Genomic DNA, 14005 nt, shown 5'->3' with positions numbered 1-14005 from the left:
TTCTATATAAAAATAGTTTTACAAGGAGAGACAAGAAAATGTTCATGAAGCCGACCCCATATTTAGCCCAACCTGTTTTGAAACGTGTAGGAGATGCCAGAGAGCCCAGAACTTGGCTCTCTTGGGATTTTAAAGCAGAAACTTAACTATGCTTTCATGGTGACCGCAAGGGCTAGTATTTTCGCACTTTTAGAAATAAAGCGAATGTTCTCTGCCTTTCATTCTCTGCATTGTAAGCCTTTGATCCGTGCTGCGGTCCCAGCCACGGAAATTTCACATCATGCTTTCGCCTTGACCCTATTCTTGTACCTTCATGTGGATGTGACGTAAGCAGTTTTTAAGAGGCATTAGCATAAATTTGCAACTCATTTGTCCTACCGTGTCCCTAGAACCCTTCACCAACTGCAGTGTACAGTTTGTGGGGCAGTTCCTTTATGCCAATAGGCACCTGTTGAGTGTGAATTCGTTGGCCACAAAGTTGCAAGCAAATGCCGCTTTGCTGTTGTAAATGGATATGCTGAGTTGTCGTCCTTGGGCATGTGTAGGTGGTCTCATGTGTGCATTGGGGGTCGCCCTGTATCCCTCTGCTACACATGCATCCGCAGTACATGTATACTTGTGTGTGATGTGTTTGTGTGTCTGCAAGCTAGTTGTTCGTTCAGACAAAGGTGACATGGCCTTGCCTTTCTGAAGGCGAAACAGGTAGCCTGAATCTTGCTTATAGTCGTCTCCCTTGCGTTCTCCCGCTTGGCAGCTACCAGTGCTGCCTTGCTTCTGTTCCCCATTCCCCACCGCAGAACGTGAGCCATCTTTTCCTGGTTCTTATTCCACGTGGATTCCCGCTGGTAGATTGGATTGGTCAAAGCACTTGGAATTCCCAGGCGTTGACCACGGCCATCGGCTATTACTTTTTAATAGGTAATATCTATGCATGAGCCACTTCACAGGCAAAATTTCCTGCATGGAAATCATACGTCTATTTCGCCATGTGTACATGCAGCAGGAACTTGCAGCTGGTCAAGACAACTTTTGAATTCATTGCACACAACAAAACTACATGTGAGATTCGAACTTTTAATTTAAAAAAAAAGTGCTGATGACTTCCGTGAAGAAAGTTTGCCTTGTGTGAAGCAGCCTTAACAACTGTATTCAAGGGGTAACGTTCAGCTTTTGGAATTTAAGAGATTCCCCCCTCCCCTTTTTTTATTGTCACTGTTAACTTTGAATATTGAAGGGATGGGGCAAGCAATGAAAGTGAAAGATTTGAAACCAAACCTCAAGGGCTCTCAAGGCCTGTTTTACTAATCAGTGTCTTTGGTGTGAATACCAGGCAGGTTGCATAATTTGTTGTTTTGAGCAAGCAGGAGCCTGAGATGGATATGGCTTGGCCTTTAAAGCCACCCTAATTAGCAAGGAAAACTTTCTGCTAACACTCCCATAGGACTGAGTTGAAGGGCAAGGGAACAGGCGTTCACAAAATGAAGCTTACTTGTGTCTCTTGTTTCTCTCCGCAGCTGCCAAAAGCTTACTGAACAAGAAGTCTGATGGAGTAAAGGTAGGTTTTGGATTTTAGCCCACCCTCTTCCTTTCCAGTCTGTTGGACTAGAATTGCTGTCCTTGACCAGAGGCCCACAATCATTCCTGCACCAGAAAACAACTCTGCTTCTCCTCCTATGACTGTCTTCACAATTTTTCCCACCTCAGTTCTGCTGTTTACTGTGTCACTGATCTTTCTCTCCTAAGCCAGGGTTGTGTAAAAGATAGACTGGGATCTGGTGGCAGATCCCTGGGTGATTTTGCAGCAGATCGGCAAGGGTTTCTGACTCCTGACTGTTTAAATATGGCAACACAAAGTGCCCACCCAGTGCCCACCCAAAATAGGGCACTGGGAAGAAACAAGCTAAATAGAGGTTATGTGTGAAAGTACTGAAAATAAATTCCTAGGCTCAGAATATGCTCGGAAGCACCCTCGTTCTTTAATTCTACCTGCTATGTGTTTCACTTTGGTTGGTGGATCTTTGGGTTAATAATAATAATAATAATAATAATAATAATAATAATAATAATAATAATAATAATATCTGGCAAGTCTGAAGTCTTCCCAGCCCTGCTCTACAGCTTCTGGAATTGATGTATGAGTGAGTTTATGTTTAAATATATAAATTAAAGTGGTATCGAAGATTTCAAATGCTATGAATTCACTGTGTCTCATTGTGGAGCTTAAAAAGAAGACGACGGTGATGTTGACATATTGAAGAATAAGAATCCATAAAATGAGATTGGTAAAGCGTTAGGACCCAGTATGTAATCCAGTTTCTGTAGTTGATCAGGGTTTTGTTGAGAATGGGTATACATTTTATTTATTAATTACTTTTATAAAAGATATTTATAAGCCACCAATTCATAAGGAAAATGTCAAAGTGGTTCGCAACAACTGTACATAAAACCATACCATAAAAACCATACAAAAAAGTTAAAATCCCGATTACTGTTGTGGAAAGGTGTATTCTTATTTGCCTGCATAAGCCTAATGGGATAGGAGAGTTTTCAGCAGGTGCTTCAAAGTTGAAACAGGAGAAGCCCGCTGAATTCTACTAGCAGAGTATTCCACAGGACAGGGCTGACTCTAAAGGCTTGGTTCCTTGTTGCCAAATAGTCCTTGCCGACTCAGAGAACAACCAGCAACATCACTGGCAGATGATCCTAGTGATCAAGCTGGAATGTAAGGGGTCTGGCAGTCCCTGAGCTACCCAGGATCTAATCTGTTCAGGGCTTCATAAATTAATACAAGATTTCATATTTTTCTCTACAACGAAGGATGAGAAGAATTCCTCCTGCATGTTTGCTTTTAATTAAGGCTTCTCTTATTTTTGAAGCAGCTGTTAGATTTTCTGAACCTTGCACTCATCGGATCAGTGGCCAACACAAAAGAGGAGCCAGACAAATACAGAAATTAGCTTTACAGAACCATCTTCCTTTTGGGGGGCGTAGGGAAGTGAAGTTTCATTTTCTTTGGGGATAGATGTCTCCCATTGCCCATGAAATTGCCTGAACCTCTGACCCCAAAGCTCCTTGCATGTGTGTGAAGAAGCCCGCCCTAACTGTACATGTTTTGCACATGTTTCCCAATTTTGGCTCTATCCTGCTACCGCTAAATAGGCAGCGTTTTCTTCATTTCATCTCCACAGCTCATATGTAAGATACAGGAGTGTTGCTCCTGTTCCATACAAAGTGAAAGACATCACCCTAAAATGATACCCCTGTGGTGTTCTAATGAATTCTTGACTATTGATTATTCTCTCCATTTGCTTTTCCTGTGAGTACTTGTGTTGGCTGCAAGGAATTGTGGTTGTGCTTATCTCACAACAAGTGCAGCAAATGCACCGCTTTCATTGGGATAATTAGTTTTTCTGTGGAATTTACCGTCCTGAATGCTGTTTCCACATTTAATTTCAGCCTTTTCCCCCTATAATCTCTGCTGGTAGTTTTAGCTCCTGCTGGGGAAAGAGGCAGGGAGATAGAATAGGATAAAGCTCCATAGTAATGAGGAGATAATTTAATGGTGTGTGATGTACTATTCTAGGGAGGAAACTAGATGTTCACGGGTGTGGTTTCTCTTAGAATTCCATTAATTTTCCTTTGTCTGTGGATTTCTTTGTTGTTCAGCTAGGACTCTGGGTTATGTGCTATCAATCTGGGCATAGGAGCTGTCCAAAATCACGTATCGCTTAGAAGCTACTGCCATATCTTGGAAACCCAGGAACTGAACACAACAGATAACTTACTAACAGGGTCTGTTCCACATGTTGCTAATCCTGTTCTTGTGAATAAGTTCACCCCATTAACTTATTTATCCTGGCTTGTTGCAATACTTCAGATGAACTAGAGAGAAGCGTGTGTGCTTTTGGCAAATTCTTTTCAGCTCTTGTAGACATTTACTCTTCATCCTATATAGTTGCAGAGAAAGCAAAGTAGCTAGTTTTACTCACAATCTTTTATTTCTGCTTTCTTCCATAAGTCTATACTGGGCAGCTTAAAAAGTAACTTACCATGGAAGCCAACACTTGTTGAGCAAGGGGTGAGAAAACCTGCCTCGGATGCACTGGAGATGACAACCTAGAAATTCGAGTTTTAAAATGTCATATTGGAAAGGATGTGTGAGCTGGTGTTGCACAGCAGCTAAGAGACTGGGTCATGAATCAATATGATATCAATCTGAATTGATGCATCCACTATGAACACATCACATGACTTTAGTCAAGCTACTTTCAGCTTCAGGATAATGCCAATTAATTCAACATGGTTGTTGTAAGGATTATAACAGGAGAATTTGTACGAAGCACTCTGAACATCTGAAAGCAACATATTAAACTATTATTGCATGTTTATAAACATTGTGCAATATATAGAAATGTGTTATCGTTGCTTTTAATAATAATCAAAGAAGGGGAAAACAGTTAATTCGCCCTATTTGAGGATAAAGGGGGGAAAGCAGTGGTTTTCTCTCAAGTGCGGATAGGACACACTGGCAGATGGGATGGCTTCTCGTCCAGGGTTGAAATTCATGACATCATCCAGAAGGCGGGGGCTCCTGCTTACCCAAACCAGCCTCACCTCAGTGACAGAAGTCGAGGTGTGGAGAGCTCGCATGCGGGTGGCGCTGTGGTCTAAACCACTGAGCCTCTTGGGCAGGGGTCAGCAACCTTTTTCAGCCGTGGGCCGTTCCACCATCCCTCAGACCATGTGGTGGGCCGGACTTTATTTTGAAAAAAATAATAATGAACAAATTCCTATGCCCTACAAATAACCCAGAGGTGCATTTTAAATAAAAGCACACATTCTACTAATGTAAAAACATGCTGATTCCCAGGCCGTCTGGGGGCCGGATTGAGAAGGCGATTGGGCTGCATCCGGCCCCTGGGCCTTAGGTTGCCTACCCCTGCTCTTGGGCTTGCCAATCAGAAGATTGGCGGTTCGAATGCCTGCAATGGGGTGAACTCCCATTGCTCTGTCCCAGCTCCTGCCAACCTGTTTGAAAGCACGCCAGTGCAAGTAGATAAATAGGTACCGCTGCAGCGGGAAGGTAAACGGCGTTGCCGTGCGCTCTGATTTTCGTCTGTTACGCCAGAAGCTGTTTAGTCATGCTGGCCACATGACCCGGAAAGCTGTCAGTGGACAAACGCCAGCTCCCTCGGCCTGAAAGAGAGACAAGCGCCGCAACCCCATAGTTGCCTTTGACTGGACTTAACCGTCCAGGGGTCCTTTACCTTTTTTTTACCTTTTTAGGGTGTTCAGGTGCGTGCACATGAACCATCCCACAGAATGCGCAGAGGAAGAATTTTGTTGCTTAAATTCCTTCACTTTCCGGTGGAATGTGGGCAGTCTGCCTCACTCTTAGTTGGTTTGGAGTCGTGCACCCATGCAAGAGACTCGTTGACTCTTTGGGTATTACCTCTGTTCTGTATTGTGGTGTTTTGCTTTAAACTGTTATGGTTGGCAGCCTTCTCAGATATATAGTTGGCTACTTTTCTTGAAATTGTGTTCTGCATGGAGGGGTCTTCTTCTGGCACTGCTCTAGCATAGTTGAGGCACGCAGGAGCCAATTCATCCTGGATGATGTCATCAGTTTTCATCCTGCCTGCTCCTAGGCGGAGCCATCCCAATCGTCAGACTAACCTCCTTCCACTAGGAAGAATTAGAATTTACAGGTAAGTGACAAAACCCCACTTTTTCATTTAGACGAAAGCCAGTTTAGGGTAAATAATCCCTTGACTATAGGAGCTGTTCAGCCAATGAGACGTGATTCCTAGGGGTGCATAGGAATCTCCTTCCTCAACGGAACATGATTTTCTGTGCTTCCTAAGTAATGGTAGTTCAGTCTTGGTGGTGTTTTATTTCATTTGTATCCCATCCTCTCTGTAAGCTGGGCAATGTGTAGTGTTTTATTCTTGAAACTAGCCCATGAAGTAGGTTCAGTTGAGAGGTGGTAACTGGGCCTAAGAGGAGCTTTGTGCATGACTCGAAAAATGAAGCCCGGGTTTCCCTACCATCCTGTCCACTATGTCATCCCTGAACTGCTGTGGTCAGTCTGGACATCCAGAAGGATGTGAATAAGCTGAAAAGGAATCGGAGAAGGGTGAACAAATCAATTGAGGAGATGCTTAGTAAGAACATTATTGGGTTTTTTATGTTTTACAAGACTACAGAAGATAAAACGAGTAGTGGTCTTAAATCTCTGCATCAAGGGAAGGGATTAAATGTTAGGGAGAAAGCAGCTCTGCAATGACTTTCTGAGGCCTTTTCAAATAAAGGCTAAGGGGATCGTTTTGATATGGGAGATCTGTGTTGAGTCAGGGGATTAAATCAGGAAACACTTGGGTCTAGAACCCCTATATTTGTTAAGGAGAAACAGATGAAGTAAGGGTTTGCATTATTTACATTTTTTTTTTTTACTGAAATCATTGTAGTCTACCATTGTAGTCTGCCAGTGTGTCTTCAAAGTTACAAAGAGAGCAAATGCAGGATGCTTAAACAGTGAAGGTGTAATAAATAAATAATAATAATAATAATATACTAATAATGTGTATAATAATTATTGTGATGGAGCAGGATTCTGATAAACCTTCCAATTTGATGACGGAATGGAGCTGTCAGAATGTTTGCACACAAGCTTCTCTGAGGGAAGGGGAGATTGTCTGCCTATGATTAAACCTCACAAAGGCCCAAGTGCCAGAAGGAAGCCTGTGTGGCAAGCTGAGGCCAGGAGGAGGTCCCAGGAAATAGGGAAGCTTAGAGACAGGGAACCTAGTCAAGTTTACTGAAGTAAGTGTGCACTGAACTGAGAAAGAGGAAGCTGCATGGGGAGCAGAAGTCAGAAAATGGGTGGATGAGAAGGATATGAGGCAATGTCAACTCCTGACTTGAACTAGCTGGGCAGTTCCCAAAACCCACACTCAAAATCTCTTAAACTGCCATTATTAAGTGTAAAGCATCTAAAGTGTTTTGTGGCGCTGTGCAGAGATGAAAAAGCAAAACAAAACCCTGACCACAGACTTGAATCCAATAGACTTCATACAAAAGGAAAAAGTGACGGGGTGGGAAGAAGAAAATGATAAAATCCAGACACTAATTCTTCACAAAGTTGCATAAATAGTTCATGATCGGGTGGAGTGGCCTCTAAGAGAGACTTTTCTGTGGGATGAGGAACAAAGTGCCGTTGGTCCCTGCCAATCCACTGGAGTGGGTCCTGCTGTCTCCCCTTCCTTCTCCCCTTGTTCTGTGATTATTTGTGCAAGTGTAATGGGTCTGTCACACTGAAGCTATTTGCTCTGCTTTTCCTTAACTGCCCGTGATAAGGCATGTTTGAGAAAACCTACTATGGCATGCCTTGAGAAACTCCGCTTTAAAAGGGCTCGTAGGTTTGAACTCTTGCATGGCTTTGTATTCTACCTTGACAATACACTTGCAGTTCTGAGAAGAATTCTCATGTCACAAAGATGTTCTCAATGGGCAATACCTGGTTTTCAACATCGCAATATATCACCGGCTAAACATCGTGATATACTGATATATCATGATGTCTGAAATAAGGAGGTATGTAGAGGAATTGGCTGGCTTCACGGTTTTTCTCGCATTGTGATTTTTGCATCACACACACAGACTGGGCAAGGTATCAGTACATCGTCCAAATCCAGTTTGAAGTTCACATTGTGGTAACAATTTCATACTTTTCAGCATGGTGATATATCGCGAATCACCATGTGAGTGTGTGTGCTATGTAAAAAATCACAATGTGGGTAAAACCATGATCATCGCTTGCCTCGTGATTCCTTCTGCCCCTGTTGCTCTGCACTATAAAATAACAGTTGTAACAATATGTTAAAGGTAAGTAAAAAGGTATCAGTTTTAGACCCCTAAGTAGCAGCAGTTTTCAGGACATTACTCCATTCACCTCTGCATAATTACATCCTTGTTTCAGACATCATGATATAATCGGTATATCACGCTGTTTAGCTGGTGATATATTGTGATGTTGAAAGCCAGTCGTCGCCCAGCCTTATCACACATCATGATTCACGATACATTGCCAGGTGAAAAATTATCATGATATGGAATGCAAAACCGGTTTTAGATAATATATCAATATATCGCCCAGCCCTATCCTTAGGCACAAGCTGTGTTAAGAACAAGACTGCAATGCAGACAGCTTATAGCCCCATCCAGCTTTGGTGCAATGCCTGGGTTGAGGCCATCCAAAACAATTAATTAATTGATGCTTAAGTCCACTCTCCCCATTCTTACGTAGCAAATAGGTTACTATAAGGCAAAACCACAACAAAAAATGATAAAATCTACCGCAAAAAAATAAACAGACTAAGCCCCATTGGAAATCAATGGGACTTCTGAGTAGACATGCATAGGATTGTGTATGTAAACCTTTTAGTAGCAGCAGCAGTCATCCGGCTGTATCCCCACACACCCCGATCCTGCTTTTTGAAATGCGTGTGTAATTGCTTAAACACAATTAATATGATGTGCAATTCAGTGGGCATTGTGTGGGTTTCTCTGCAGAGTCAGAACACATCTACATGCCCCCAGAAGGCTGTATAACAGGCAGCTGGGAAAGGGAATTATCTCAGTTTCTTTATTGGTCTGGAGGGAGGGAGCAGGGGCTGAGAGTAGGATTTCTAAACAAGACTGTGGCTGATGCCCCATGCGGGTAATAATTGTTGCCAGAAAGGAAAGAGGAAACACAATCTGGGTGGATCGCTTAAGCAGTAAGCATGGTGCAATGCTAATCATGCTTCTTTCCTGCAATCTCTGGCTTTCCTCATCTTCTTCTCTTGCCCATCAATCATTGCAGGCTGGTACTTAATCTTACTCCCCTGCCAACGTCCTTGGAAGTGCCTTGCACCTTCTCAGCCATGCTTGTTTTATGCTTCATTATTTTCTCTCGAATTGTTTCAGAAAATGCCACGTTTCTCTCTTGTTGGGGTTAGGCAGAAAAGGGGCTCGTAAACTCTCTGGTCTCACTCGATGAAACCTAGTTCTTTCCATTCACACAGACACCTCCTGCTGAGCGTGCCTAAGTGCCTTTTTCTCTGCGCCCCTGTTGGAGCACACACTTGACATCTTCTTGTCTGACCCATCGTGCATCTGTGCGGAAGTGTCTCTGATCTAGTTTCTTCTTTTCTGTGCAAGTTCCCAGGGCTGTGCTCTGTGAGAGAGTGACATGTGCCTTGATTCTGATGACAAGGGTGGGGCGTTGTTACGTACTCAGTCAGTCTCTTTGGCTCATCCTGAAAACTACCGTACTTTCCGCTCTATAAGACACACCAGACCATAAGACACCAGACCTAGTTTTTGGAGGAGGAAAACAAGAAAAAAAATATTCTGAATCCCAGAAGCCAGAACAGCCAGAGGGATCGCTGCTCACCGAAAGCAGAGATCCCTCTTGCTGTTCTGGCTTCTGGGATAGCTGCGCAGCCTGCATTCGCTCCATAAGATGCACACACATTTCCCTTTACTTTTTAGGAGGGAAAAAAGTGTGTCTTATAGAGCGAAAAATACGGTATTTCTATGGGCAGGGTCCTTTCTCTGGAAGATCCCAAGCATGCTTTCTGGCTCTGTGGGTGCATTTGTGCATACCTTGGAATTGCAGCTGTAATTGTCATTGTAAGCCACCTTCCCAGTACAGGCGAATTAAACATTCTTTATTTGTTTGAGGAAATAGATGCTTGCTACCTGACCAGATGAGGGCAGTTTTGAACAGAAAGACCCAAGGCTAAGGGGTTGAAACACCAGTTGTCCATTGCCCTTCGTTACCATATTGAATAGGCAGTTCAGAAGTGTGATTTCTTTGGATGGAAACTGTGTGTGGTTTACGGGAAAACTTTCCTCATCCTTTGCTAGATTGGGAATATTTTGAGAAGAACATATCGCCGGTTTCCGTTTCTCCCATGTCACATTGGCTGCATTCTTTCTTTGTTTTACCCTCTTGCTGAGTTTGGAATGCCGTGTCACCAGGTTGATGATCTCTGCCTTCCATGTGCCCAGATGTTTGTGCCATCTTGATCCTTTCTTGGAGGAGCATGGTTGGCAGCAGGGTCTGTGCTGACACACAAGTGCCAACATTTTCTCTGCTTCTCTTCTCATCTCTTTGTTTCCTTCTTTTTTCCTCCTCTCAATGGTGTGTCCAGAAAAGGAAGTCAAGCTCCAGCGTGCATTTGATGGTGAGCACCTCCCATAAAACTGCCTGTGACCCTGTGCAATCACCATTCTCATGCCATGCACGTCCAGCTTGTGCTCATCACCCCCTTCACATAGCATGTCTGGGCAAGGGGCGGGCTGGGGCTGGGGCCGGTGGGAAGGGGAGACATCTCGCACTTCGAAAGGTCCATGTTCTCACGGAAAAGATCATGCTGTAGACGAGGCCCTTGGTAAGGGTTTGACTTGGTTCCGAAAGTTGGGCACCTTAAATTCAGCTTTTGATATTGAGTGAACTGACAAACAGTCTCCCAAGCTGGATCAGCTGTCCGCATAGCCAAGAAGAGCATGGTCTCTGCACTCTCGTCCGGGCATGGAACCTTGGGTATTTCATTGCAGAAGTGCTGAAATGTAAACAGGAGCCGGCATTGCACTGCGCTAGCGCTACCTTCCTTGGTGGTGAGTAGCCCTGCAGTGCAGAACAAACGGCCTTTTCCTTGTGTCCTGGGTGAAAAGTTTGGGCGCAGCACCATGGTGTGGCTCACACCCGTCATTAACTTCCTGTTTCCTCCCAGAATTCTGTCCCTAAGACCCCCTTCTGTTACACAGTTGTTTTCCCATCTTCTCCCTTCAGTGCTCCTCCCGCACCAAAAAAATTCCAAAAGTATATGGTTGGCATTAATGCCAAAATGAGTTGGCATTAATCACATATCTGACAACTGTTCCCATTCATTTCCCCCTTCATAATGAATGTGTATATTCCCCAGGATGTGTTGGATATATAATGCAACCAAATGTCAAAAGAAGTAAGTCTCGTTCTATGTCGCTCGTAATTTGAAGCTCTCGCTTCCTTCAAGCAAAATTCTGGTGACATCAGCATCCCTCTCCTAGCTTTCCTTAGGGATTGCTTTGGGCATCCTTTGGGAAGGGTAGTGGCTGAGCCAAAGCTTTAGACTTCCTTCAGGGGAGAAGACTTCCTGCACTCTCAACAGCTCCATTTATAGACAAGAAACAGAGTCTAGGTAAAGCTCTTGCAGTGCTCACCTCCTCAGGTTTTAATTTTGGGGTCGTCGTCCCCCGCCACCCCCCCATCAGAGTCTCCTCTTTCTCACTTCCCTGTAAATGAAAGTCAGCTTACAAGGAGGGTGGGAGATTTTAAGTATTGCCGCTACACTTCCAGCCAAGATTTTGCCTTCAGGACCAAAGCTGCATATAACTCAGAGCAACATATTACACAGAGCAAGAGCAACCATGAGGCAGACAGAGGGCAGTGTTATAGTCTGTCGCATTGTAGTACCTGCTGAATGTGCCATGATGATGATGATGATGATGATGATGATGATGATGATGATTTTATTATTTATACTCCGCCCATCTGACTGGGTTTCCCCAGCCACTCTGGGTGGCTTACAGAATATATAAAACATAATAAAGCATCAAACATTAAAAACTTCCCTAAACAGGGCTGCCTTCAGATGTCTTCTAAAAGTCAGATACTTGTTTATTTCCTTGACATCTGATGGGAGGGCGTTCCACAGGGCGGGCGCTACTACTGAGAAGGCCCTCTGCCTGGTTCCCTGTAACTTTGCTTCTTGCAGTGAGGGAACCAGCAGAAGACCCTTGGAGGAGGACCTCAGTGTCCGGGCTGAGCGATGCAGGTGGAGACACTCCTTCAGGTATACTGAGCCGAGGCCGTTTAGGACTTTAAAGGTTAGCACCAACACTGATGAGTGCTCATCCCAACCTTACCACCCCCACCCCAATTCCAGGACACGGAAGAAACAGCATCACAACCTACCTAGCAGAATGCTCCTAGCTATTTTCCAAGGTACACAAGAGGGTGCTGCTCCATGCTGCCCCCTCAACAGAGATTACCAGCTAGAGTAACACTCATTGGAATCAGTAGACTAGTGATTGGCCTCAATGTTAACTTTCTGCCGAGTGAGGCTTTCTACATTTGGCAGGGAGATCCTCACCATTTAGCCTAAGGGTTTTGTTATCATTCCAAAACAAGACACAGGCACTTGCTCCCAGTCCCCTCATTAGCCTGGACAGTACTTAGCCTATTCTTAATCAAGGTGGGATATCTGGTGATGGCCTAGGCATCTGACACAGCAGAAGAATCCAGGTGGTCTCTTCATCAGCAGGTTTTTTGCATGCTACTACTATAAAGTACCAGCAGCAGAGCTGGCCACGTTGCCATTGAGTGCTCAGCTGGAGAAGTTCATGGTAAAGCATCAATGCAAGTACACCATAGGAACACATGGCCTTGATGCAAGGTGACAGCTTGGGATGTTGTCTTCTCGCTTATACCTCCTGAACCCCTTAGTTAGTACTTCAGATGACACAAGAACAGGAGGTGGACATTGTTCCTAGTGGCCCCTGCCCTCTGTAACAGCAAAATTAAAATTATGTATATCATGATAACTGGACCACAGTTTCCCTCCATGTGTGGGCTAAACGCTCTCAAGGTCATGTTCTCTATAGGAAACCACTCTCTTCCGTCTTGCTCATTATCAGCAGTGCCCAGCTTCTGTGTTTCCAGTTGCTGCATTGGGAAGATGGTAAATCAGCATATGAACGAACTCTTTGCCTGCCTGCCACTATTTCAACTGTGTATGCTAGTTGCTGTCAAGGCAGACAACTAGTTGCCCTCTCCCATGCCTGTTAATAGCAGGTTTAATGTGAAGGTCCACTTTCTCTTGTGAATTCTCCATGTAACCTATGTGTATGTATTTGACCTGTCCTCACTCTCTGATTTGGAATACTGCTGCTACTGATTTCCAATGCATTCAGTACAATCCTATGCACACTAACCTGGGAGTAAGCCTCACTGAACACAGCGGAGCTTACTTTCAAGTAAACATACGTAAAGTTGCAATGTTAGGTAGCTCAGGAGACGTTCCCTTCTGCATCCCTTTGTGAGAGTCAAAGATGTGGCAAAGACACCACAAGATGCATATGGTGAGTGCTTTTCTTGGCTACACCATTGCTTAATGAGATTTTGGGTTTACTTTGTTGGGGTGCAGTTCTTCATTATAAAACAGGGTTGGGCTTTCCAGCTTGGGAGCTGTATTCCTTTTCAGGTGGAACCAGAAGCAACAAGTAGTGGAAGCAACGGATGGGTGTATTACCTTTTTGTAGAGTAGGCTGTGTTCCAGTCAGTCAGTCAGATGTCAAAGGCTTCTGAACCCCCATAATAAATGCATCCCTCAACCCAGAGGGCACAGAGTGCAGTGGATGAGGGGTTTGCCCTGGAGAGAGTCCAGAGAAGCCTCACTGCCTCACAGGACCTTAGGTTCTCCACTCCTGTTTTAAAGTATTAAAAATAATCTTCAATAGGAGCAGAGTGGGTCCCCCGCCAATTAATAGATTTATTTACTTATTTATTTATTTTTAAAATCTTCATTTGGGACCTATCCCGTGTTAAATACCAGAATTCTTAAAGAAAAGAGAGTGAGAGAGGTGCTTGCAGCATAGCAAGGAAGAAAACCAGCAGGATCCTAAGTGTGAGAATCAAGTTTTCATTCGCGAAGACTTGTGTTTTTATGAAAAGTAACGAGGCAGCAAGAACGTTTGCTACTGGTTTTATTTGTAACCGTTATATCTGCTGTGATGTGCACATTGTCCCATGTGGTGGAAGGTACAGAAACACATGTGTTACTTTCTGTTTTTAATTTCCATCTTGAAGGGCCTAGCTGGTGTAAACGAACCTGTTTTGAAACCCAGTTTTACACTTGCTATGTCTTCATCTTTTTATCATGGGTTATGGGGGAGAAATCGAGAACTGGATTAAGCA

At 44.0% G+C, this 14005-nt stretch overlaps 1 protein-coding gene across 31 annotated transcripts in view; it reads left to right on the top strand.

Moving 5' to 3' along the window:
• The window catches only part of CAMK2G (calcium/calmodulin dependent protein kinase II gamma), a 158373-nt gene that overhangs the window by 122494 nt on the left and 21874 nt on the right, over positions 1-14005 (top strand). For 16 of the 31 annotated variants that reach the window (XM_053388035.1, XM_053388030.1, XM_053388046.1 and 13 more), the window contains one exon: positions 1515-1555. In XM_053388035.1, coding sequence (XP_053244010.1) covers positions 1515-1555 — 41 coding nt within the window. Of the gene's footprint in view, positions 1-1514; positions 1556-10199; positions 10233-14005 lie in introns of all 31 variants that reach the window. The other 15 variants (XM_053388029.1, XM_053388033.1, XM_053388028.1 and 12 more) reach the window with 1 other exon arrangement.

Source organism: Podarcis raffonei, chromosome 5 (genome assembly GCF_027172205.1).
Source record: "Podarcis raffonei isolate rPodRaf1 chromosome 5, rPodRaf1.pri, whole genome shotgun sequence".
In the NCBI taxonomy this organism is placed as follows: Eukaryota; Metazoa; Chordata; class Lepidosauria; order Squamata; family Lacertidae; genus Podarcis; species Podarcis raffonei.
The sequence above is the reverse complement of the archived record's forward strand: the minus strand, read 5'-3'. Positions and strand labels throughout refer to the sequence as shown.